The 27,391-nt window shown below is 29.5% G+C and overlaps 2 protein-coding genes across 6 annotated transcripts; one reads left to right on the forward strand and one right to left on the reverse strand.

The window, feature by feature from the left end:
* Positions 1–6,259: 6,259 nt before the first annotated feature.
* LOC8258944 (elongation factor P) lies at positions 6,260–11,840 on the forward strand. Of its 5 annotated transcripts, XR_007217313.1 has the most exons (12): positions 6,260–6,540; positions 6,652–6,682; positions 6,777–6,790; positions 6,876–6,926; positions 7,605–7,674; positions 8,214–8,280; positions 8,396–8,463; positions 9,018–9,141; positions 9,944–9,983; positions 10,924–11,003; positions 11,229–11,296; positions 11,460–11,528. XR_007217313.1 is itself a non-coding variant. In XM_048379123.1 (11 exons), the coding sequence occupies exons 1-11, from the start codon at positions 6,391–6,393 to the stop codon at positions 11,470–11,472; spliced, it is 696 nt and encodes a 231-aa protein (XP_048235080.1). In that variant the 5' UTR covers positions 6,264–6,390; the 3' UTR covers positions 11,473–11,840. The 5 variants fall into 5 exon arrangements, 3 of the variants coding, with proteins under 3 accessions (XP_048235082.1, XP_048235080.1, XP_048235081.1); XR_007217314.1 differs by lacking the exons at positions 10,924–11,003; positions 11,460–11,528 and adding an exon at positions 9,215–9,280 and having other exon boundaries at positions 6,261–6,540; XM_048379123.1 differs by lacking the exon at positions 10,924–11,003 and having other exon boundaries at positions 6,264–6,540; positions 11,460–11,840.
* Positions 11,841–13,152: 1,312 nt separating this feature from the next.
* Positions 13,153–16,956, reverse strand: LOC8286296 (mitochondrial dicarboxylate/tricarboxylate transporter DTC). Its single transcript, XM_002532023.4, has 6 exons — positions 16,717–16,956; positions 16,389–16,472; positions 15,859–15,920; positions 15,241–15,602; positions 13,729–13,943; positions 13,153–13,589 (listed from the first exon to the last, which is right to left on the reverse strand). Exons 1-6 carry the CDS (start codon positions 16,837–16,839, stop codon positions 13,533–13,535), a joined length of 903 nt encoding a protein of 300 aa, XP_002532069.1. The 5' UTR covers positions 16,840–16,956; the 3' UTR covers positions 13,153–13,532.
* Positions 16,957–27,391: the final 10,435 nt, after the last annotated feature.

Below are 27,391 nucleotides of genomic sequence, written 5' to 3' on the forward strand. Positions count from 1 at the left end.
TATTTTAATATTTTTAGATTTTGTTAAATTACATTTAGTCGATTTTTTTTATTTAAATAATTTTTTTGATAATTTTCTAAAAAAATAATTATTCTAATATTTTTATTTTTTAATTTCATTAAATTATTATTTTTTAAGTTAAAAATAAATATTAAAATCTAATATACTCTTAATTGATTAAATATTTTAATAGTCTTAAATTTTATTAAATTATATTAGTAGATTTTTTTGTTTTTATAACTAATTTTAATATATTTATCATTTTATTACGTTAAACTATTACATCCTTCGGTCAAAAATAAAAATTAACTAAAATTAAAATATCAATTTATCTTCATAAACATTACTATATTAATATCACCTATAATAGTCAATTCCAAGTTTTGTATGTATAGTTCTTCTATAATTTTGTCACGACCGATCCGTGGGTCGGTAACTGGCATTAAAGAATAGATAGATATAAAACCATCGAAACTCATAGCAAGTCTAATAAATTAATAATTTAAATAAAAAATATAATTATTTATTCAATATACCAATGTTTCTCTGACTAATTATTATCCACACAATTACTACATTATTCATATCAATTCATCGACATACACAATTAATACAACATCGGAGGTTTAACTTGTCAAATCTTAATAATATATTTTAGAATAACTATTGCATAATATTTAGATTTTTGATAATCAGAACTATAAATAAAATTAATTATATTAGGTCCGAGGAATAGGGAAGTTAGGCTGCCAAAAGGAGAAAAATTGTAAAAAAATCTAGCTATCACCTAAACAAAATTAAGTTGAAACTGTCAGTCTCAAAAATGAATTAAAATCATATAATCTAAAATAAACATAACTATCAGTATAAAATAGTTATTTAAATAAATATTAATTATCACCAAATAATAAAAACGTGTATCATATCATAATTCGAGAAATTCAATTATATATATATATATGACAGAAATATCAGGAGAACCCTATATTGTAATTCTATTAGCTATTTGACTTTTTTATTTTAATGAAATTGACACCTAGAGAGCAAAATTTGACCAGGATTCTTAAATTCAATCTGATCACTTAATTATTAATACAACCGGCATTCAAAAAGCAATGCTCGACCAAGGACATTTCCTTCGATAAATCAAAATTTCGTAAGCCAGAGAGCTATGTTGGACAACGGTAAATCACATAATTTTTCATTTGTTATCTATCTCTGATTATTACCAGTGAACACGCGATCCCGATGTAACCTATTAGGTAACATATTCTACTATTGTTTCATTCTGAATCACATTACAAATATAGTAAAAATAATATTCAAATTAACATGATACATAAGCAATCATCACATTAGTTGATTTAATATTAAATACTAAAATCAAATATCATTGATTATGGAGAATGTAAAATCTTAAATGTAGTATTCATAATAATAATAAAACAATAATAGATATAAGGGCAAAAATAGTAATAATAATAATAATAATAATAATTATTATTATTATTAATTAAATAAAGTTGCATTTCAATATAGACATGATACATATGCAATTGATTATATGATTTTAATTTACAATTTCATCGACTTTCTCAAGCTGCTTCTACACCTCTGACGAGGCTGCCTAAACTATCGGATTAACTTATCACGGAAATAATTCAATCAATAAAATATTTATAATTAATCCTAGGTCTAGAATTTTATAATTACACTGAATAAAAATTCTGATTTGAAAATTCTATCGAAATTCGGTAAAGCCTCTCTTGAAATATGAACGTTTATCCCCTGTAAAGAATATCCAGAACCTGCTAAAAATACTTTTAATAATCATTAAATATTTCATAAGAGTCGCACATATTCATTCCACAATCAACTCATAAATAATTTTCTGCTATTTAATTTAATTATTTACAATCCGAGTACAATCAAATAATAATTAACCCCTTAATTAATCTAAAATATCTTTATAACCAAGTTACTAATTAATTAAATTAAATTATTTATTTATTTATGATCAACAATCGATGAACTAAATATTTTTAAATAATATTTCGAGTCCAAATAAATTATTTCGAACTAAAATTTCAAAATTTTACGTGTTTGAAAAGTAACAGAGTTTGAAAGCCAATACAGTCAACTATGTCAGAATTCAAAGGCTAGGTGAAGCTTGAGAACATCTAGAGTCCAAATATGCGTATTTTTCGCCTAAATCTCACCGGAAGCCACTAGATCGAGGTTGGAGAGCTTCTGCTTCGGTAGGCTAGGACTGAGCTAAATAGCAACATTTGAGGTGGAGGAAAGGCTGTCTTGATGTTTTTGACGGTGAAGAGTCCAAATTTGGTGCTGGATTTGAGAGAAGAAGCCGGCAAGGTACAGCTTTGGTGGTGGTAGCAAAAGAGCGTCGTTCTCCTTCCAAAGCTTGACGTCTAACGGTAAAAGGGAGAAGAGAAATAGGTGCCCCAGTGAGAAAAAGGAAAGAGAAAGCTATTTTAGTGGCTAGTATGGTGATTATAGCAAAGGTGGAGGAGAAATGATGGTGGTAGGGTGAGCAGTGGGAAAAGAAGAAGAAGGGGAGGGGAAGTAAGCTCGTTAATTTCCTTTTTTTAGGGAAACCTGTCCCTCGAAAACATAGCTACTATAAACCCCATTTTCTTATTATTATATGTATCTATATACATATATATACTTAGTGTTATATTAAATATATATTCACTTAATTGTTAATTTAATATCTCAATATTAGTTTTAATCTTATAAAAATAATAATTATATAAAATAAAAAACAAATAATAATTTGTGTAAATTAAATTCAAACTTAATTGAAAAATAAGCATATAAATAAAGTAAATTTTAAAATGTTTCAAATCAAGAAAATACATTTATTTTTAAAATAATAAAATAACTCAAATAATGCATTTCGGTACTCAATTAATTAGTTAAAAACTATATAACACTTGAAATTGATACCAAAATTACTTAATTATTAAAATTCTTCCGAATAATAAATAAAATTAAAATATAGAAATTACGAGGTATTACAAATTTATTTATATATTAAAAATATGATTAAAAAATTATAAATTTTTTGAGTTAACTTCTTATTAAATAACTTGATTAATTATTAAAAATATTATCTTTAAAAAAATTATTTAAGTTTTTTTCCTTAGTTTAAGTATCTCAATGCAAATCTTGATGTTTTCAAATCGTTATAATAATTTATAACTTTAACTTTTGAACATTGAAGTATGTAAAAATTAAATATAAAAGTGTTAGTCTAATAAAATTTATATTTTTATTTAAAATTCTTAGATTATAAATTTAAGCTAATTATTTTAATATAACTAAGAAGAATGTTAAAATTAATCATTAAAGACGGATGGACCTATTTAGAGACTCTAAAATAGCTCTATTTATAAGGATAGAGCTATTATTTTATATAAAAATAATAGTTTGATTAATGAAAAAATTTGACATAAGGATGTCAATAAGAAGGAGGTTAAAATTAATTATTAAATTATTAGTGTAATACGATAAAACTCAGGAATGTTAAAATATTATATCTTTATTTCTAAAAAAGATATGTATAATATATATTTTTGATTTATTAATAAAAAATTTATTAAATTCATATATAATACTTATATTTTCATATAAATATTGAATTTTTGATATTATAAATATAAAATATAAACTATATAATATATGCAAGTTCAAAAAATTGTCTTATATTACTAAACACAATAACACAGTATATTACTTATTAATATTTTGTCTTAATAGTAAAAGTGAGATTTATTAATTAAAATTAAAAGCTTAAGGTTAAAACTTAAATCCTACAACATAATAATGTGATATAAGATTCTTTTATATTATATTAATTAATTAAAATATATAAAACTAGTTAAAATTATTTAATAAACATGACTAATGTCATACTACCACTATATAATCATAAATTAATATGTTAGGTTGAATATTATAATAATTTTGTCAACGAGATATAGTTTATTTTTTGCCTTTTACCAATAAGTAATATTAGATTTATTAACAAAAGAGCCTTATAATATACTTTTATATGAGCTATCAACAAGATCTCGAAAGAGTAACTTAATCTCTAGAGTATCTACAAAGATAGTTGGAAAGCATTGGACGGAGTTGTTTAGCCACTTACTCCGATGATTAAATTAATAATTTGTGAAATGGTGGTTTAAATATATTGAATGTGTAAATTACATGTACTTGTAAACGTTGTGTTATAGTTGCTTATATAAACATTAAAAGTTTTATTGTCCTACTACAAATAGAACTCTATAGATATAGATCAGTTTAATTATAATAGGACTTGTCTTATTGATTATCCGAAGAGTCAATGACACGATCTCTTAGATTTCCTATTACAGTGGAATGTAAACTTTACTAACTTCGTCTTTTTTATCATAATAGGTTAACCGATAATACTTTGTTATCATTGGTCCTCACTTGTTTGTTATTATTTGTGTTTGATCATATTTTTTTTAGCAAGAGGTGAGCTTAATCATATTGTTTGAATCTTAAATGCCTATGAGCTTGACATGCCCAATGACGCTTCGCACGTCGCATCGGTCATTATGAAAACCGTTTTATGACCTGTCAAATGTCGGTTCTGCCCTTATACTCTAGAATCTTACTTTGCTGATATAGAGGGTATTTTTCAGCAATATATTGAAGCTATAAAAAACTGATTTTTTTTTTTTTTTCATTCTAAATATATATATGTTTGTTTTGTCCCTGTTGCCTAGGGACTTCCTTCTTCTATTTAAAGGAGAACTAAATCCTAGAATTTTGAGATAATAATAATTAAGAAATAATTAAAATCTAATTTTAAGTGATAAATGTTGATAATATCAAATAAAATCCTTTAAAATTAATTCATCTTTCTAATAAACAATTATGTTAAATTATTTTTACCTTTTTTTTGTTGCGGATTATCGAATTATATAAAAAATAAAAAGGCAAATTTTGTGAAGATAATTTATATAATTTGAACTTTTTTGAATATATTTTATTATGCGAGCTATATTTTTGTGTTTCAAAAACAATATGTATATTTTTTTAATTATGTTAAAAATATATAACTACAAAATTATATTTAAATTTAAATTCACGACAACGCCCGGATAATTTTACTAGTATTATCTATAGGCATAATTACTAATTAAATTATGAAATTTACACTTTTTTAATATTAATTATTTTAAAATAAATATCTATGCTTTCAATTTATTTTTAAAAATATTTCTCTACAACAATTTTTATAATGCGAAAAATAATGTGGTAAGTCAATTCTTTTTACTAACATAAAAATTAATGAATCAATAAAAAACTTGTTGCGTTCAAATGTAAAATATGTGAAAGAATGCATATATGTGAGACTTTTAATAACTATGTTGTTAAGTCTAACACAAACTATTTTTATTGATTTATAATTATTATTTTCTTAGTAAGCATAGTTACTTCTCACATCATCTTTCTTACTATTAAATTTGAAAAGTAGTCATCGAATAAAATATTTTTGAAAATAAACTAAAATATAGGTTTTTTATTTTAAAATCTTAAAACAATTAGATAAAATTATTAAAAATTATAAAATTCATAATTTAATTGGTAATTAGACCTGACATTTACTGCAAATAACAAAAATTTATGAACATAAGGTAATGGCTTAAGTACAAATTAAATCAAATTTTACACTTTTTAATAATTTTATCTAATTATTTTAAAATTCTAAAATAAATATATATATTTTTAAATTCGTTTTTAGAAACACTTTTCGATGATAAATTTTTAAAAATTCATGGTATAAAAGATTATGTAGAAAATCGATTGTACTTACTAAAAAAATAATAGTTATAGATCAACTAAAATAGTTTGTTCTAAACTTAATAATATGACCATTAAAGTGTCATGTATGTGCATCATTTCATACATTTAACATTTAAACACAACAAATTTTTTGTTGACCCATTATTTTTATTTTAGTACGTAGAATTGACTTGCTACGTTATTTTTCTCATAATAAAATTTAGAAATTATTATTGAAAAATATTTTTGAAAATAAATTGAAAAAATATATATTTATTTTAAAATTTTAAAATAATTGGATAAAATTATTAAAACATAAAAAACTCAGAATCTAATTAGTAATTAGGCATAAGGTAATAGTGTATTATAAGACTTAATTGTTTTAAGAAAAAGTTTATAGGACTTATTGTAAAATATGAAAAACTTTTTTTTATCTCTTCTGCTCTCTTCTTCCCAGAAAGTGATTTGATAAACGAGGAGAAAATATCCGGGAGACTCGGAAATTGGAAGCCCATGCTCAGTGATTGGTAAAACAGTGTAAAGAAAATGACAGCTCTTCATCAAATAAGAAAGAAACTCTCTGAGTCACTCACTTCTTCTTCTTCGATATTAAAGTTGTTATCATCATCTTCTTCACTTTATACTTCTCCATGGTCTGCCAGTCAATACCGCGGCGCTAAAGTCACTGCCATTCATGTTTGTTCTTTATTTGAGTTCTAGTTTGAAATTCATTTTATATATTTACGATTACTTTTTTATAGATGTTTATGGGTTGTTTTCTTTTAACTAGTTGGGTTTATGGTGCAGTTAAGACCTGGCAATGTCATTGAGACTAAAGGTAAGTTTTTTTTTTTTTTTAAAGAAAAGCAATCGGGTGTTATCTTTTCTTCTTTTGCTAGTATTGTGGCTGATAAATAGTTTTTATGATGCAGGAAAAGTTTATCAGGTATTTATAACTGTTAATTATAGCAGTATTAATATTTCTTTTTGTTTAAATCTCATTTCTAGTTATTGAAATGTGGATTTTTTAGGTGCTTGAGGTGGAGCATAAGCAGCGAGGTAGAGGGGGAGCATCCATGCAGGTTTTTATTTCTTTAAACTGTATGATGTGTTATTATATTTTAATTGAATGGGTATCGGATTTATGCTTTAAATTGGTTGAGTTAGCACCTTTATTTTTAGTATTGGCATCCTATTGAATTTCATCACAAATGGATCCAATGGAAATTGAAGTTATAGTAGAAAAATGGGAGTGACTAGGCTTAGATGAAAATCCAGGTCTAGATAATAGGTCTTCACAGGAACAATATTCTCTGAGAGGTTTTGAATGAGACACAAGAGAAAAAAAAAAACTATCCTTTTAGACATGTTAAGTACTCATTTTTCTTTAATGTGATATTTACATTCCAATTGCTGCATTAATTAGGACAAGAAAAAAGAAAGGAACTTAGCTGGTTACATACTTCATTCGCTAAAACCCATCCTCAATTTAATAAAATTTGGTTAGTGACCCTGCTTGCTTTCTGTAGGATGGATTAGGTTCCCTCCTTTTTCTCAAGGCACATAACATTGGCATGCATTGCCTCTTTAATAGGTTCATCATTAATATAACACTATCATTTTGAGTTTTATTTAGACTTATTGGTGAATGAAGTTGATTGCTTCCATTTAGCAATATTCTCATTCTGTGTCATTCTTGTCCTTATGTTGGTATTAAATGTATAAATGTGCTTTTATATTGCATTTGTCCATTGCCGTAGGTGGAGCTTCGCAACATAGACAATGGAAACAAACAAAGCTTACGGTTTAATACTGAGGAAGCTGTTGAAAGTATGTTTTTTAACTTGCCCCTTCTGTCCCAAAATGTATAGTGTTGTTTTGCAGCCCATTTCTTGGGTTTGATATTTGTTTCTGTCCCTTGCAAAAGTTTCCAATGCATCTTACAGTTTTTCTTCGACCACGTAGAATATCATCATATGACAAGTCATGAAAAAGAACCTAACTATTAGATTATCTAACCCAATTGTTGGATGAAAATTTCACCTTATTAGGATTATGTTACTTTTCTCTCTGTACATTAAGATCAGAAGAGTTAATGTGGTTTGGAGCTGACTTTGCTTCTGGATGTTTTGTTAGAATTATGTTCCCTTCTCTAGGGCCCACCTAATGCTTTTGGATAACCTTAAACTATTAAGATTCATTTGTTATTTTATTGTATGAGTTGCTTATCAGATCTATATGTTCTATCTCAGCTGTTTTAAGAAGAATTCGTTGTCTATTCAACTAGTTCTACAAATAATGTCTAACAATCTCCACTATGCTTTCAGTTTCATTTCAAAGTTTAAATAATTTTCATGCAATTTCTGCAGGGGTATTTGTCCAGGAAAGGTCTTTCACATTTCTGTATGAAGAACAGGGAAAGGCATATCTAATGGAGTTAGTTCTTTCCCCATTTCCTTGGAAAAACTCTTTCTTCTATACTATTTACTGTTCTAGTCAAATAGCTGTTGCAAACTTACTGAATGTTGCTTATGTTTTGAATACTCATCAGCCCTGAAAAGTTTGAGCAACTTGAAGTGCCAACAGAGTTGTTTGGCAATGCTGCACCATATCTAAAAGGTTGGTTGTATTCAACAATATGTGTTGTTTTGTATCTTATTCTTTTCCACCATGCTATATTTACTCTCTTTTTTTTTTTCTGTCTCTTGCAATATTTCTTGGACTTTTCAGGTCTCCCTTCTAAGGGTTTTAAATTTTTGCATTGTCATGGTTCCGTAGAAAGTTAGAAACTGACAAATTGTCTATCCTGAAAATTCTAGGTAATATGACTGCAGAAATAGAAAGGCCTTGTTCTGACAACTGTTATAACATAAATAGAACACGATCATTAGGATATGATTGTTGACAACAGATTGTGTTAAAATTCTATCAACTGACAGTTCTGACATGGACCAAAGAAAAGCCTATGCCTTACAGAAAACCGCTCAAATGTAATTTTTGATAGGGCAGCAATATGAAGAGTTTTTGTGCTTGCCTTTGATTTTTGCACCTTGAATGCTGCTCCTGCAGCAAACAATTCCCCCTATTCACTTATTTCATCACATCAAGTATCAACGACTGCCGTATTTGATATGCATTGTTATGGACTAAAGTACAAAGTTCTTGGTTTACAGAGGACATGCAAGTTAAATTGCAATTATATGATGAAGCACCTTTGTCTGGATCAATTCCTAAACAAGTAACATGCACTATAAAGGAGACACAACCACCTATGAAGGGGCTTACAGCTACACCGCGGTACATTTCATTTCTTTCTATATGCTTATTTGTGCTTGTGCTTAATCTTTCTAAAGCTTGTCTCTCTTTTTAGACATGCTTTTGTTGAAGGCTGATTGCTAATCTGCTGCTTTAAGTAAAAGCTTGCATTTATAGTGAGGTAAATGTGCAAAATGGATGCATGCACATAATATTTATTTAAACTCACGCTCTTCTCTTTACGTAATCGGTTTTGGTTATCATTGCGGTGAAAGTTATGCACAAAGAATCCTTAGTATTTTTGCTTTTTCATAATTGTTAAATTTGGTCATATTAATATGTGATATGATTTCGAATATTGTTTTAATATTTCCATACAGAATGCCTTAAAAAATGCTTTAGGGAAAGGTAAGATGACAAGAGAAAAAATAATGTTATATTGGTGTATCATTACCCAAAAATATCAATGAAAAATGTTGTTATGAAAAATATAGACCGAGTAGAAGAGATATCAAAATTCTAATTTGTAAATGCTCAAGTAAAATTCTGAATTTGCATGCACATGCGTACTGTAATATCCATGTGTCAAAAATACATATTAATACGTAATATCTGTTTCTTAGCAATACACTCTTTTGAGTTTATTGAGTGATTGAACACCAATATTCTCATCATATTCTATTGAAGTATTCATTGTTCTTCAATTCTTTTATTAAGATTTATGAATTTACCATAGGCTTTCACTTCATCCCATTGATTGTAGATATTATCAATAGTAATGAGATTAGATGCGGAGTCTGTAGTTTGTTTTCATGCCACTTGTAACTCTTTTTCTTTAATGCAGGTATAAAAAGGCTCTGCTGGACAATAATGTCACTATTCAAGTAAGTTAGAAACTGTCATTTCAAGTTGTTTATGGGCAAGCTGCTATTGTATAGTTAAAACTGTTACTGCCATGACCTCTTAGTGGGTTAGATTTGTTTTAACTAAACTACTCTTAACTTTTCATCGGTTGCTTGAAACCTTGCAGCTTGAAAAGTCTCTTTCTCCTTCTGTTTTTGTAGTTTAAATTTGCGTCCACTATTTTGTTGAGCTAGGTTCCTTACACTTAATCGAGATGTAAACATTTGGGATCCTGGTTCTCTATTTTGAGTGAAAGAGTCCAACTCTAGTATTTCTAGTCTCTCTATTTTTCGAACTTTTTCTTTCTCTCACTATTTTTTTTAATGTTTTTCTTTTAAATATAAATCTCTGATTCGTTTTCGTGTGAGATTGAAGAGATTAACCTGGGAAATATGGATCAACCGTAAAATAAATTACATAAAACTTCATTTTGCTTCACGGGTGTTCGCTATGGGTTGTTTAATCCTGATTCCTGATTCTAGGTTTTCGTTTTTCCTTATAAATCCCTAATGTCAGTCTTTTATGGATCTATTAGACCATTTGAGTTCATGACTTTACATGTAATAACAACTGCGAACCAAACTTACATATGATTTACAATGACAGAGAAAGTGAAATAGAATTTGTATCATCACTACTATCAGTAGAGTGAATTTGAGCATGTAATGCTTTGCTTTTACAACAAGATATACAAGGACTAAGACTATGTCGAACAAAACCTTTCGCTGTAAGCTCTTCCACTTGCCTATTTAACTCAGTATGAGAAAGGGATGAAAATAGATGAGGGTATTTTAGCAAAGTAATCATGTTATATGTATTACGCTAGTTTACTCAAATTACACTTCCCATTTTCTTTCTGTTTTGGTTCAAATAACTAATATTTAAATCAATGAGCAGACACAAATCAATTATTTTGTGCAGGTTTTGCGCAACGAGTCATTATATGGGGGAAATTTTTGACAAATGAAATGCAATATGTAGCCTACAAGTTTTGAGATATGGTATAACTATAAGAGGAGATGTTTAAAGATGTAAATAGTAGTAATCTTTTTTTCTTTTTGGGATTATTGGAGTATCAAGGTAGACCGACTTTCTCGTGTTCACTGTGGTGACCGATCTTCTTAAATTTCATAGATTTTCATTTGAAAATTGTCTTATTTGTGTGTCTTTATGTGTCTTCTCATAAGTTTTGATGAGAAATCTTATATGTTTTCTGAAATATGCAGGTACCTGCTTATCTAGATACCGGTGAAGAAATCATTGTCGATACTAACGAGCACTCCTTTATTAGCAGGTGAAGATTGGCGCATCATATTTTAACTAGAGAATCTTGTTTTCCTTTTTCCTCTTTAAACTTGCTTCCAGTCTAAGCCTGCATATTTTGGATACCACTCGCAACAAGAGTTGTTTTGACCATCATTTCATTTTTCCTAATAAGAATGGCTGCTGCTTCTCAGGGCCAATAAATAATGTCAGCCTGCTGCTTCATTTTTGGTGGGATATGGAAGTTGCAAAATCCTTTTGACATATTGGACTAGGCCTATGAAGTTTACATAGCAGAACTCAGGTTTCAAATTATCAGTGAATTCTCTGCTTGAGTACTTATCTTTAGAGGTTGAACTATTCATTGCTATCAGTGCATATCTTTTGGTAGAAATGGAATAAAATTAAGCAGACGAACATGGAGATTGTAATTCTCTCCATTATCTTAGTTCAAATTTACCATGACGAAATGAGAAAGCTGTTGTTTTCAGCTATTTAAATCTAGAAATGTGTGTGTAGACACTCGGTTTCTGTTTAATTAGTTATTCTGCAAGGAACATAGACAAATTTATCTCTTTGGTCATGGATTTCTTACTGAGCCTTCATCTCAGGCATCCTGTGATTGTCAAAATTTTGAACCCTATTGTTGCCGTTGTATTTTCTATTCCTGCAAGCTTTACCTACAAAGTTATTATGGCTTAGAAATGAATCATGATAACATTAAAGACAAAAGGTACAAGGTGCATTTTTCTTTTTCCACATGATATTGGCGAGAAAAACTAATACAGACAACATTTCTGATAAGGTGTAGGTTTGCAAAGACAAGTGATTATGTGCACTTGGATTTCTAACTCAATGTGTTTGATGTCTTGATATCTGCTTTAGATAATTTATCACTTTTACTGTGAGCATTTCGAGATAATTATCTCTTACTAATAAAAAAATAGAAGCGATGAGGAAAAATAAAAGGCAAAGGCTGGTCTGAAAGAAATGGCCCAGATGAGAGGAAATAGAAGAACAAGAGAATTGTAATGGTTGTCATCCATTTGTAGGAACTTTATAAGAAAACAAAAGGTGTAATTGTACATTTATGGGCTAAGGTGTGAATTTGCCCCCACCTGGACTTGATGATTATCATACATCAAGAATAAAGCCAAGTAGCAGCCATCCGTCCCTTTGTATCATCTAGATCCATTTTGTCTGCATATTAGCTACTCCACGGCCAAACAAAGCCACAAGCCTAATTGAGATTTCATATCCGCACGGAATTTGAGTTTGAACTTGAATTTCTTAATCAGTTACTTTTAAATTTATCGGGTTTAAGACCGCAAAATGAGGTCAGAGGAACCAAAATCTAGAGATATACTGCCATCCTTTTTACTTTACAAATGACAAGTTTTTGGTTGGTGGGAGGAAGGACGGAGAGGATACGGGGTACTAAATCAGGTAATGAGATAATCCGTGAGTTTGAATGACCCAAGAAGAAAAAGGGGAGGGAAAGTTTTTTTCTTTTTTCAGAGGGACGAACTACCAAATTAAATGACTACTCGCCACAAAAAATAAATAAATAAATAAATTGCCACAAGAGTTTCAAGTCACTGCACCAGTAAAACTTATTGTAAAGTTGAAAGAATTAGCAAGAAATTTCAGTAATTAACCCTGTCAACATACAGAAAATGTCTATACAGATTGATGGAGCTGATTCATATCAATTTTTTGGGGCACTGAATTTCGAGATTCTCCAAAATATTATCCTGACTTGTAATTGTGGAAAATGTATAACTGTATCTTTAAAAGAAGGGACAAAAAGATGCACCCCAAACAAGTTTTGCTAATGAAAAGCAATTGCTAGCTCACATGCAATCCATAACTATATTATAACAAAAATGCTTTAAACCCTGTCAACTTTCATTTCAGGAACAACAAAAACTAATGCAAAAATACCTGTTTATAATCAAGTACAAAATTTATTTTTCCTGTAATTTTCTCTTCTGAAGGACTTCCAAATGGAAAATTATCTTGAATTTGAGAGGGGATTTCATGGCGTCCAAAATCTGTCAATGAGCTAATATAACAAGTTCAAGTTCAGGTTCAAGTTCAAGTTCAAGTTGAATAAATCTAAAAAGCCTACCTCAATTGCACTGTAAATTTTTTAAAACAATCGGTTGCACTTATGGTGTGAACCACCAAACCAGCCAGAAACTACATGGGCAAAATATAATTATTAATAGCTCAAGTCAACTGAAAATCTCTGTCTCTGCTGAAAACTACAACCCCACGGTTTTCTCAAACTTTTGGATCTGGTTCAGGAATATCCAGGTCATCTGCAAATGGAGACATTCAACAATCAGAAGTCAAAAGTAGCAACACTTCATCAAGCAATCAGAGCTCAGGTCTAAGCTCGTGACATGTGCAAACACAAACACACAAGTACAAAGAAACAGACTCAAGAGAGATGAGTACCATGACATGTGGAGCGATTCTAACACAATAGACAGGGAATCCTGTGTAGAATTTGAATGGTCCTCCTGACTTAAGAGTCTTCATGGCACAGTCTAAAGAGCCAGTGTAAGGATATTTTCCTTGAGCATCAGGTTGCATTTTCTGAATTTGAGTTTTAACATAATCAAAGGGAAGACTGCAAGCTGAAGCAAAGAACCCTGATACAGCACTTGCACCTGACAAGGAAAAGAAGAAATTGTCAAACTACTTTTGCCAAGTACCAAAAACAGCATACATGCGAGATATGGTCAAAATTGAAGTCAGGGTATCCAGACAATAGTTTAGAAGGAGAAATGTGATGATCACATTTAGCATTTTGCTCCAGAAAATTTAACAGAATATTAACAAAATCCTCTCAATTCCATGCTGGCAGTATCGATCTCTACCAAAATAGAGCAACAGAAAGTAGAATTCATGAAGACGTAAAACAATGGCCAAAAGAACAAGAGAACAGCAAACATCACAAGAAGATTACTCTTCTGATTCAATTGATTGCCTAGTGTAAAGTCTCATTCATAATACCACGCCAACAAAATTATTTCCATATATTGCTCCCCCAAGAATTATTTTAAGTTCACTTAAACTATGAAAAAATCCATGAGAGACCTAAACATGAAGCTAGTCTAGCTTTTGCCGCTTTTCTTACACATTAGGCTTCACTAACAATGCAGTTCTTCACACTATTTTACACTTAATATTATTTACCGCTCATAAGGTGCAAGCACAAGCATGTTTTCACAACTAGTAGAGGCATGCCAAAATCTCTAACACAGACACAGAACAGTGCAACTTGCTCAATCCAGGGTGACAAAAAATACATGTAGATTAGCCCAAAAAGGGGCAGAACCTCAGCCTGCATACAATGTGCACATTGCACAGAGAGAGAGAGAGAGAGAGAGAGAGAGAGAGAGAGAGAGAGAGAGAGTTGCATGCCACTGATTAGAGATTGGAGAACCTTTCCCCCAAAATTGGATGATTACAAGCATGCAATATAAGGCTTTCCAAAAAGGAAACTTTTGTCAATTCAGAATCCCATAGAATGTGTTAGTCTGGCTAGAGCTATTTAGTTCTAACAATAGCACAATCTATAAGATACTCCATCCACTAATAGCTATCATTTCTGCACGGCTTCAAGAATATCACAGCAGCTGTAAAAGGATGCACTCCACAAAGATAAACAGAGTAGAAAGTACATCTATTTGAACAAGTGGACGAGTGACTTTTTAAAAGCTGCCTTGTCCTTATTATTAAATTCAATGCTATACTTTAAGTACTTCTCCAAGAAGCATGCACACAACTATCTAAAAGTTTTGAGAAAGTAACATACATAAAGTTGAGTTTAACATGATTATACCAAAAAATCCCCAAAAATAAACAAATTTTAGGAAAACACTAGATCAATTTGGCAAAAATTCAACAAGAATACTTTACCAATTTGAAGCAATCCACATACAAATTTGTGAAGAAACTTACCAATCACAGTAGCAGCTTCACTCAAACCAACAGAATCCCTGAAAAACTCAACAGTTTGATCATAAGAAGCAAGCATTCCCATGTTCAATGCCATGGCTCTCACTACAGTTGGGCCTGCACCCTTCCACAGAGCCAAAACTCCTTCGTCTGAGGAGATACGGTAAAGGGCATGGAAGGCATTTTTGTAATTTCGGCGCTGAGCAGCAGGGAGAGTGGCATCCGCCTGCATACGGATAAGTGCTAAATCTGCTGGACTGCCAACAGTTGCTCCAATAGCACCAGCAGTTAGCCCACACAAAGCCTTCTGATATAAAGGTAGAGGCTTCCCATCATTGGCTTCAATAGCTTTGTTGGTCAAAATCCTTAATTAAAAAAAAGAAGTAAATGAATCTGACAAGATTAATAAAGTTAAATCTGAAAACAGATAAATACAGTTTCACAAGGTAAACCAACTAGAGAAGGGACTGAGTAACAACATTCAACAGAATAAGAACATAGGCAATTTCGTTTCCATACCACAATTTCATCATGACAAATTATTGCAATTTAAATGGACAGTAGATGTAAATGAAAAATATTAAGTGATATCTCAGTGTCAAAACTTGTTAAAACACTTACTTGAATGATCCAAGTCGGGCAGTTGTATATGTGGCTTGCCTGAGTAGTCCAGCAGATAGCCCCTGCTCAAAATATCATCATTCAGACACAGTACACAATTATCAAATCTCAGCCAAAACACTTGATCACATCTCAAGTCAAAAAAAGATAAAACAGTTTCATTGGCCAAGATACACTTAATGTATTCAAGACCGGAAATTTCATACATATCCTTTACTTATCTCCTTTCTGTAGACCCCCATTACACTAAAAGACAGTATAGCAATGAGGGTTTGAACTTCAGAAAATTGTAACTTCTACTACATAACATGTCAAATTTGGAATTGAATACCCTATAAGGTGCTTGATTCTAAGGCTATATGATTGACACTCTCAAACTTTCCACTTGAAACACAAGTAAACCCAGATCAAGCATTGACAAAGATCAAACGTTTGCACGCGTAGATCTTATAACTAACAAAATATAGAACCAAATAGTAAAAATAGATCAAAAGTTTATACAACGAAAATTCAAAATTCACTTTTCAAACCTTGTAGAAGGCACCAAAACCCTCTTCTTTAAGCATAGTCCTCGTCACCTGAGCAGCTGAACCCTGACCCAATTGAATCCTCACCTGTACCAAACCCAAAATAAAACTATTAAAACAAGAACCATAACAACCCAAATTAGCACCTAAAACCAAAAGAACCCTTTTCAAAACATAAACCCAAAAAACCCAGATCTAAAGACCCAGTACAGCTCCAAAAAGACACAAGCTTTAAATCATATACAACTCTATACAAAGAAACTGATCTATAAAGTAGTTAAAGTAATCCATAGATGCATAAAGATATCAAGATATATGCAAATATAAAAACCTTGATCATATCGATGGGTTGAATGACACAAGTGGCAAGCATACCAGAGGCACCACCATTAACAAAAGGTTTAACAGTAGGCCATACACCAGCTGCTGCTTGGGACTTCTTCTCATCTCCCATTTTTCTCTTCTGTTCTAGATTCTAAAGAGAGAGAGAGAGAGAGAGAGAGAAGCTGTGTGTTAATGTGTGTATGTTGAGGAAGGAGGCGTGGGAGCCTGTGAGAGAGAAAAAGAAGAAATATAAAGTACACACAAACACTCTTGGGATTGTTTGGTTGCCGGACTTTCCCATAATAATAATAATTATTATTATTATTTTTACAACAATTGATTTTCAAACAAGAAATTCTGACCTTTTTAATTGGGTTGGACAATTTTTTTCTTTTATTTTTTGAAACTTTGTAATTATTGTTATTTATAATTTAAGAAAATTGTAAGGCTTTAACGTATGACAATTAAAACTTTGCCTTAATATGTATATTATAATAACAATAAAATAATTATAACTAATATCTTATTTTTAAGTTGTATGTAATATTGTTATTATTTTAATTATAAATAATATTTTAAAATAAATTAATAAATATCTTAATGTTTTTAATATTTTAAAGTCCCATTACAAAATATTTATCATATATTTAAAATTTATAACAACTTAAAATAGGTTGATTGAAAAGATTTTAACCTAATAAAGTTTTTAATATTTTAAAATTTTAAATAAATAGAATAGAATTTTCCTGTATATTAATATAGATTAGTCTTATAGCAGATAAACATATATCAAAATAGATTAAATATTTTAAAATATTATATATAAATGTATACATATATGATAAATTCAATATTTAGAATAAATTTTTAATATTTAAAATAAAATTTTTACTATTTAATATAGATGCAGCGATATTTAAATAGATGAATAAAATTTTAAAATAATTTATTTTTCTATAATGAATTAGAGCATTTTTAACATACTTTTTATGTATGTCAAATATTTTGTTTTAATTTTTTAATAAATTAATACTTTAATACACTATTTGTTCTTTAAATATAAAATAGAAAGTTGATTGAGAATCAAACTTTATGCTCCAAATTATATTTAATAAATGCACTATAAATTTATATACACTTAGTTATTTAATATTTATAATTCTTATTTTTCTATTGGTAAAATTTTTATAAAAATTAAAATTATTAAATATTTATAAAAAAATAAAATATAAAAATCTACTAGATTTAAATATAATATTTTATATTTTATATTTAAATATTTTAAAAATGCTCTATATAAAAGATATTATGTTCTTTCAAAAGAATACCATTATAACTATTTTTATAAATGAAAAATAGATTTACACTACCTTATTAAGTTAGAATATATATATATATATTCTCAAACTAATTTGGCAAATACAAAAACCATTAAAGAGTTATATAAATATTATTTCATATTTAGTTCCATCTTTTTCTAAAAAAAATCAAATATGGAATTTAACATTTTAATTATTTATTTTTTTATAATTTAAATATTTTTGGCAGGCAGAATAACTTTTTTTTTTTTGTATGGCATGAGATTTGTTGCAACTATGATGCAACACCAACACAAATTGGGTATGGATTGGTGGATTTTATTTAGTGGACAATTTTACCCTTTTATGCCCTTTTTCTTTTTCTGCATTTTATGAGGCTCTTTTTGCGGTTCTCAAATAGATAAAATAGTGTCATAGTAATGACTATGATGTTGATAGTAATGAGAATCTTGCTTCTTGTTTTATTATATCTTTTATTTGAATGGTTTAGGTTTATTTTACCCTTTTGCAAATATTTATTCTCTTTAATAATTCCTTCTTCTAAATTGCTTTGGAAACAAAAAGAATTAGAAAGAAATTTTTTGCATACTTATTTCATCCCCTAAGGCTTATTTTTCTTTTAATAAAGATATTTATAGGAAAATAAAGCATAAAATCATATACATTGATTCTACAACTTTAAAATTTTGAATTCAAATTCTAAAAAAAATATAAAATATGTATTATTTAATTTAGAGATAATATGCCCGTCTATAAATATTTTGAAAATCTTATACTATTTTTAAAAAGTCTAGAAATAATTAGTCAAACATCTTAATTGTATTAGAATTTAATCAAGTATCATCGTATGCTTCTGAAGATAGATTATTAAGAGCCGTATTTAGTATTCAGGTATCTACTTCAAAAGAAACTTGTCTAAAACTACCTATAAGTGGTAGGGAACAAGTTATTGATGTGAGATGGGTCTAATAAATTTCATCTATTAATTTTTGATAATATATAAAAATAATCAGAAAAAATTACAAATTTAAATAATAATAATAATAATCTCATAAAAATAAAAATAATATGAGTAAATTTTATTCTCTTTTAATCAAATTTTGAAATTGAAGTTCTCAACATTTAATTTGGAATTCCTTCCTATTTCTAATTCAATTCAAACTCATTTATTTATTCTCTTAAGAAAAAAAGTTTTCTTTCATACTATTATGAGGCATTGGATAATATGGTCATTCCACTCCTTTTGTGGTTGTTGGGCTCTATTTATGCTCTACCAAAAGTGGTTTCATATGGATACCAAAATTTGACCTTCTGTTAGAACAAAACTGTCTTCAAAGGAATCACAGCTTTGCTTCACTTTGACTTAAATCTAAAAGGTCAATTTGACAGCATCTAATATAAATACTATTCTTAATTTCTAAGTGTAATTAATTACCTTGATTAATAGTAATATTTTTGTTTTGACCTTAATTTTTAACTAATTTTAATGCACAATATTACTATGGAAAATATATATCAATCATATTAAATTACTAAGAGAAATAAAATTCAATTTCAAATTAAGGTTTTTATAGGTTAAGATATTATATATATTTAAATTTTTATTTAATTGGTTTAGTTTATATTTATTCTAGCTTTTTATTGTAATAGGTTGTTTTATTTATTTTATTTTATTTTTTAATTGCATTAATATTTATATATTTATTAAGTGGGTACTCATTTTATCATCTAAAATTATTTATACGAATAGATTACTAGGGGTATAATATCCATAATGCAGTAAATTTCTATGAAATAAATTTATAATATAAAAATATAATTGAATTTAGACAAATTTAAATAATATATATACCGCATAAACAATGAATTATAAAGTTAAATTTTTAAACAGTCTAAGAGGGATTCATATTCATATACATGAGAATTATATAGAAACACGAAAAATCTTGGATTACTTTTTGTAAAAATAGAAATTGATTTCTTTGGAATAAAAAAACTGTTCCAATTCCAATACTCATGAAGAAAGAGTCGTAATAAATGCAAAGAAGAGGGATCTTTCGCTATTGATCGTAATAAATGCAAAGAAGAGGGATCTTTCACCCAATAGCGAAGGATTTGAACCAATTTTTCTAGATGGATGGGGTAATATTCGAAAAGTAATGGCTTAGAAGGTAATCAGTCTAGATTGCAAGGCTATTTTAGTAAGTTAAGTTGGGAGAGGATTAATGCTGTTCCTCGATCCACCAGAACATACCCCCACAGCCAACTTTGCGGCAGATTCTATAAAAAGTGACGTAAAAAAATAGAAAAAACTTTTTTTTCTCTCATTTTCTTATTCTCTTTAATCTTTAAAATTACAAAATTACTATCTTGTCCTTACGCTTTCTAGAAAATCCCAATAATATCCCTCTCGAGATTCTCGCCACGCCTTGACATATGTGAGAAGCAGCAATTGGATTATAAATTGGACAACTCCTTGAACTTTTAAAATTTTAATATTATTTTTACTAAATTTCTTAATTTTTTACTTTTTGTATTAAACCCTTATTCAGGATCCGAGTATTTTAGCTAAAATGAAGATAAAATATAATAACTCAAAATAAATAAAATATCATAAAAAATAGTTTAAAAAATAAAAAAATAATAAATAATAAAAATAAAATAAAGATTCAAAAATTCAATAAAATGACAAAAGAAAGTAATGATGTTGTTACAAAATTGTTTGGACATTTAAACTATATATATAATATAATTAATAAATATGATATATATATATTTATATATAAATAAATAAGTATTTTATATTTTAATATTATTTAATTAATTTAATATATCTTTATAAATTTTTTTTAAAAGAATTAAATATTTGTTAGACCTAAATTGTATAAGTTATTATTACTATTATTATTTTAAAATAATCATCACCTTTCATTTAACCCAATAAAGGCTCAAATAAAAAAATAGGCCATATGCAAAGCCTAGTCCATAAAGGAGCCCTAAACAAGTATATTTTTTTAAAAACTGAACAATTTCAACTTTTTTGTATTGTTTATTTTAAAGGCTTAAATAAAAAAAAATTAGAAATAATTTAAAAATTGATGAAAAGTATAATTTATACAGTAGAAATATAATTCTTTCAAAAATATTATATAAAGCTTTTAAAATATAATTTATACGGTACTTCATATAGAAAACAATATTTTTAAAAAAATTTATCCAAAACTTCAACAAAACTATTTTTTATCAAAAACCTCCATTAAAAGCTTTAACAAAGTTCTTATTTTTTCAAAAACCTCCATCAAAAGCTTCAATAAAGCTATTCCAAAAACACGAATAAATATAACCATTCAAAATCACATTAGTTTCTATCAATCTTCAAACTGAAATCAAGCATTCTCTGCAACAAAAAAAAAACTGCAACAAAAAAAAAAAGGTGTGTTCCCATTCTTACAAAAAAATTCTAATTATTATGAAGGATGTGAAGCTTATTTCATTAGACTTTTAATAGATCTTATCATTATAGAGTAAAAATTGAAGAATCCACAATAATGCAGGTATTTCTACACAGTTGGAACGATTTTCAGTTGATTTTGAAGAACATATTTGAAAAGTAAAAGGTAAGCCACAAACCTAAAATTTCTGGTATATTGTTTCTTCTAAAAAATGCAGAAACAATATACATTTTTCGGATCATGCTCAAGGACAAATCTACAAGTGGCAAGAATTGAACCTGCTCCAGCATCTTTAAATACGGTATCTGAACAGAACTTAAAAAATATACACAAAATAGATACCATCCAAAATTTCGTGAAATATGTAAATATGATAAGTAAAGAAATAATAAAAGAAAGCAAAAAGATTGAAGAAGATGAAATTGAAAATGAAAGTATGGAATCAACCATCATTAGCAACAGAAGACATACAAAAATTGAAGAAAGACTGATCTATAAAGACAAAGAAACCTTCAAAATAGTCTTGAGTTGCTACTAAGGTAAAAAAAAATCATGTGATATGGAATATGTTGTTAAATATTTAGATGAGAATTGCAAGTGGCAATTAAAGGCATCAAGAAGAGGAAATATATTGGTGTTTGTAGTTCAAAAGTTCAATAACATCCACACATGTCCATTAGAATTAAGATTAAATGATCATCGGTAAGCAACTACAAGCATAGTTGCTAATTATATAAAATCAAACTACCTCAGTATAAAAACAATATACACACCATATGATATTGTTAGAGACATGAAAGAGGATTATGGAGTTTCCTTAAACTATATCAAAGCATAGAAATCAAAGAAAAAAGTAATACAAAATATGAGAGGTAAACCAAATGAGTCTTATACAATAATTCCAAGTTTTTCATATATGTTAAAGACTACAAACCCAGGATCTTTTGTTGAGCTTGAAACAAAAGAGGACAACACATTTCTCTACCTCTTTATGGCTCTTGATGCATCAATAAAAGGATGGAAATATTGCAGACCTATCATAGTTGTGGATGTGAATTTTTTGAAAGCAATATATGGCAGTACACTACTAACAGCTACAACACAAGATGCAACGAGTAAGATTTTTCTTTTAGCATTCTCTATATTAGATTCAGAAAACGATTTATCTTAGGAATGGTTCTTCATAAGAATTAGAAAAGCATTTGGATATAAAGAATGAATGTGTATAATATCAGACATACATGAAAGCATTGAAACAACTATAAAAAAATATATATCCTGAAGTTAGCCATAGAGTTTGTATATTTCATTTGTTGAATAATCTGAAGACTAACTTAAAAAAAAAAAAAACAAAGAAGATTAAGGACACATTTTTTGCAGCTGCAAAAGTATATACAACTTAGCAGTTTGAATAACATACTGTTAATTATAAAGTATAGAAAGTTATTTTTTAGTATAAGAATGACAATTACCATACCTCATATTTTCTTTCCAATATCTATTATGGTAAAAAAAAAAGTCTTTGCATCCCATGTCTATGTAGAAAATATAAAAAAATGATTTATATTGTAGAATAATCTCGGATATTATAGAATATGGAGTAATTAATAGAAGATAGTGTGTAATTAATTAAAGATAATTCTAGAATAAAAACTTCTCCAATTGTATATATATATATATACTTCCATGATCAATAGAAAAATAACAACAATTTCAGATTTATTTTCTAATTTTACATAGTATCAGAACCTAATCTGATTATCTGATCCTCCTTTGCTTCAGATTGCCCAAGTGAGCAATCATTTGTTAAAAATAATCTTCTGCCCTAGTGAGCAGTACTGTGAGATTCTTGTGGTGTTTCTTGCTTTGTTACCTGTGTCTTTGCTATTTGGACACTGCTATTATCCATTTCGTTCTCTGCTGCCTACTGTTGTAATCATGAGTGGTACCAAATCAGTAGGGTTGTCCTAATGAATCAACCCCATCAGTTGCTCCATCTCAGCCAACTAATGCCTTTATCAGTCGAAATACTGTTTCTGGGCGTTTCAGCAGGAACATTAATAAAGGGGGAAGTTCAAGTAATCGGGTTCCAGAACAAAGGGGAGTTGTCTGCTACTATTGTCATGAGCCCGAACACACAAAATGAACTTGCAAGAAATTGCAAACTAGGCTTCAAAGAAATCCGTCTGCGCATATTGCAGCTACTACAACTCCTTCTCCCCAACCAACTGATAAGACAATCATGGTTTCTACAAATGAATATGCTAAATTCTCTCAATATCAAGAGACATTAAGGTCCTCCTCGCAGCCTATCACTGCTATTGCCGATTCAGGTAATCCAAGTCATTTTCTTCTTTCCTCTTCATCAAAATGGGTCATTGATTCTGGTGCTACAGATCATATGACAGGCAACCCCAATCTATTTTCCTCTTTTCAACCACTTTCCTCTTCTAGCACTGTTAGTTTAGCAGATGGATCGCCCTCACGTGTTATGGGCTCAGGCACTATTAATGCAACTTCATCCCTTTCTTTATCATCTGCTTACATCTTCCACAATTTTCCTTCAACTTAATCTCTGTTAGCAAACTTACTCAAGCATTAAATTGTTGTATCTCATTTTTTCCTGACTACTATCTTTTTCAAGATCTTATGACGAAGAAGGATATTGGTAGAGGACATGAGTCAGGAGGACTATACATATTAGATACTCAGGTGTCTAAACCCATTGCATGTTCCAGTGCCCTCAGTCCATTCAATATTCAGTGTCGATTGGGTCATCCATCACTTCCGTTACTTAAACAGTTCTATCCTCAGTTTTCTAGTATATCTACTTTAAAATTGTGAGTCTTGTCAATTTGCCAAACATCATCATGTGTTTTTAGGTCCAAGAGTCAATAAATGGGCTAATAGTCCTTTTGAGTTAGTTCATTCTGACATTTGGAGTCTTTGTTCTGTAGTGTCTAAACTGGATTTCGTTATTTTCTCACTTTTGTCGATGATTATTCTCGTGTTACTTGGCTTTATTTAATGAAAAATCTTTATGAGCTATTTTCACATTTTTTTTAATTTTTGTGCTGAAATTAAAACACAATTTAATCTTTCTGTGCTTAACTTAAGAAATGATAATGCAAAAGAATACTTATCCCACTCTTTTCAAACTTACATGACTCAAAACGATATTCTACATCAAACTTCTTATGTTGATACACATTCTCAGAATGGTGTAGCTAAAAGGAAAAATAGGCACCTCCTTGAAACAGCTAGAGCTCTTCTATTTCAGATGCAAGTTCCTAAATCATTATGGGCTGATGCGGGTTTAACCGCTTGTTTCTTAATCAATCGTATGCCATCTTCTATCCTTCATGGTAAGCCTCCTTATAGTATTATGTTTTCTAATAAACCTTTATTTCCTATCGAATCATGAATCTTTAGGTGTACATGTTTTGTTAGAGATGTCCGTCCTCATGTTACAAAATTAGATCTTAAGTCTCTTAAGTGTGTCTTTCTTGGTTATTCTCATCTTCAGAAGGGATAATGTTGTTATTGTCCTGATCTTAATTGATACTTGGTATCTACTGATGTTACTTTTTTCGAAAGCACTCGGTTTTTCTCTGTATCTCCTTCTTCAGAACAAGCTGAGGATGATGATTAGTTGATTTATACGACCACCAGCATAGTAGCTGCGGACTCCAATCCACCATAAGTTCAGTGACCACCTATTCACCATGTCTATTCTAGAAGGCCGGTTTCCAGTGATTCATGTCCTGTACCTATGGCTTCATCATCATCAGATCCTTCTGCCGACTTGGACCTTCCTATTGCCATTTGAAAAGGTAAACGTCAGTGCACTTACCTCATTTCTTCCTTTGTATCTTATGATCATTTGTCACCTTCTTCCTATTCTTTTATTGCCTCTATCGATTCCATCACTATTCTCAAAACAGTGCATGAAGCTTTATCTCACTTTGGTTAGCGTCACGCCATGATAGAAGAGATGAATGCATTAGATGCAAATGGTACTTGGCAATTGGTTGATTTACCTGCAGGCAAAAAGGCGATCATATGTAAATGAGTATTTACCATCAAAGTTAATCTAGATGGGCCAGTGGCTCACCTCAAAGCCCGCTTAATAGCAAAAGGCTATGCTCAGACTTATGGAATGGATTATTCTGATACTTTCTCTCTTGTTGCTAAAATGGCATCTGTTCGGATTTTCATCTCTTTGGCCGTTATACATGACTAGCCATTACATCAACTGGACATCAAAAATGCCTTTCTTCATGGTGATCTTAAGGAAGAAGTTTACATGGAGCAACCACCTGGATTTGTTGCTCAGAGGGAGTCTGGGGAGGTATGTCATCTTCACAAATCATTATATGGGTTGAAACAAAGCCCGCGAGCTTGGTTTGGAAAATTTAGTGAAGCTGTTGAGACATTTGGGATGAGAAAATGCAAATCTGATCACTCAGTTTTCTATAAACACTCGAAATCTGGCATCATTCTGTTAGTGGTATATGTGGATGATATTGTCATCACTGGGAGTGATTCTACAGGCATTTCATCACTTAAGTCCTTCCTTCATTCCCAGTTTCACACGAAGGATATGGGAAATCTGAAATATTTTTTGGGTGTTGAGGTAATGAGAAGAAAGAAAGGCATTTTTTTGTCCCAGCGAAAATATGTCCTTGATTTACTACAAGAAACGGGAAAACTGGGGGCAAAACCATGCAATGCACCAATGCATCCAAATATGAAATTAACAGAAGATGGTGAATTATTTGAGCATCCTGAGAGATATAGACGGCTAGTTAGGAAGTTGAATTACTTTACAATAACTCGATCTAATATTGCCTATTCAGTTAGTGTTGTTAGTCAATTTATGACAGCTCCAACAGTTCATCATTGGGCAGCCTTAGAACAAATATTGTGTTATCTAAAAGGAGCTCTAGAATGAGGAATTCTTTATCAAAATCATGGGGCACACTCAAATCGAATGCTTCTCGGATGCAGATTGGGCAGGTTTTAAAATGGACAGAAGATCCACTATAGGCTATTGTATTTTTCTTAGAGGGAGTCTAGTCTCATAGAAAAGCAAGAAGCAAAATGTTGTATTCCGATCAAGCGCGGAGTCAGAATACAAAGCTATGGCAAAAACAACATGTGAAGTTATATGGATATACCAACTTCTGATGGAAATTGGTATAAAAATGTCTTTGCCGGCAAGACTTTAGTGTGATAATAAAGCCACACTTCACATTACTGCTAATCCAGTGTTTCATTAGCGAACAAAACACATCGAGATTGATTGTCACTTTGTTCGTGAAAAACTACAACATAGTCTAATCACTACTAGTTATGTGAAGGCAGGAGAACAGATAGGGGATATATTTACAAAAGCTTTGAAGGGAGTTAGAGTGGACTACTTTTGTAACAAGCTGGGCATGATTGATATCTATGCTCCAGCTTGAGGGGAAGTGTTGTAGAATAATCTAGAATATTATAGAATATAGAGTAATTAATAGAAGATAAAGTGTAATTAATTAGAGATAATTCTAGAGATTAGAATATTCTAGAATAAAAACTTCTCCAATTGTATATATATTTATAATTCCATGATCAATAGAAAAATAACAACAATTTCATATTTATTTTCTACTTTTACAATTTAAAATTTGAATAGATAACTTGTAATAAAAATTAGAGTATCATATACTTGAAATAAATTCATAACATACTTAGTTTATATTATTTACTGTAAATCTAAAAAAATTATTATATATTTTTACTACCATTTATCTTTGATGTTGCATGTTTGTATTTGCACAAAGATAATAATAACATATTCAAAGACTAAAATCATACACAACGAAGTATATATCAATAATTCTAAACATCTAGTTAATACATTAAC

Source organism: Ricinus communis, chromosome 9 (genome assembly GCF_019578655.1).
Source record: "Ricinus communis isolate WT05 ecotype wild-type chromosome 9, ASM1957865v1, whole genome shotgun sequence".
Taxonomy (NCBI): domain Eukaryota; kingdom Viridiplantae; phylum Streptophyta; class Magnoliopsida; order Malpighiales; family Euphorbiaceae; genus Ricinus; species Ricinus communis.

What these genes read in the sequence shown, in the direction of transcription:
- LOC8258944 (XM_048379123.1), top strand. Translation starts at nt 6,391, where the DNA reads ATGACAGCTCTTCATCAAATAAGAAAGAAACTCTCTGAGTCACTCACT. An exon ending in TACTGAGGAAGCTGTTGAAA is followed by an intron (nt 7,675 to 8,213) that starts GTATGTTTTTTA and finishes CAATTTCTGCAG; the next exon opens with GGGTATTTGTCCAGGAAAGG. An exon ending in TGCTGCACCATATCTAAAAG is followed by an intron (nt 8,464 to 9,017) that starts GTTGGTTGTATT and finishes CTTGGTTTACAG; the next exon opens with AGGACATGCAAGTTAAATTG.
- LOC8286296 (XM_002532023.4), bottom strand. Translation starts at nt 16,839, where the DNA reads ATGGGAGATGAGAAGAAGTCCCAAGCAGCAGCTGGTGTATGGCCTACT. An exon ending in GCCCGACTTGGATCATTCAA is followed by an intron (nt 15,603 to 15,858) that starts GTAAGTGTTTTA and finishes TTTTTAATTAAG; the next exon opens with GATTTTGACCAACAAAGCTA. An exon ending in GAATCGCTCCACATGTCATG is followed by an intron (nt 13,590 to 13,728) that starts GTACTCATCTCT and finishes CTCCATTTGCAG; the next exon opens with ATGACCTGGATATTCCTGAA.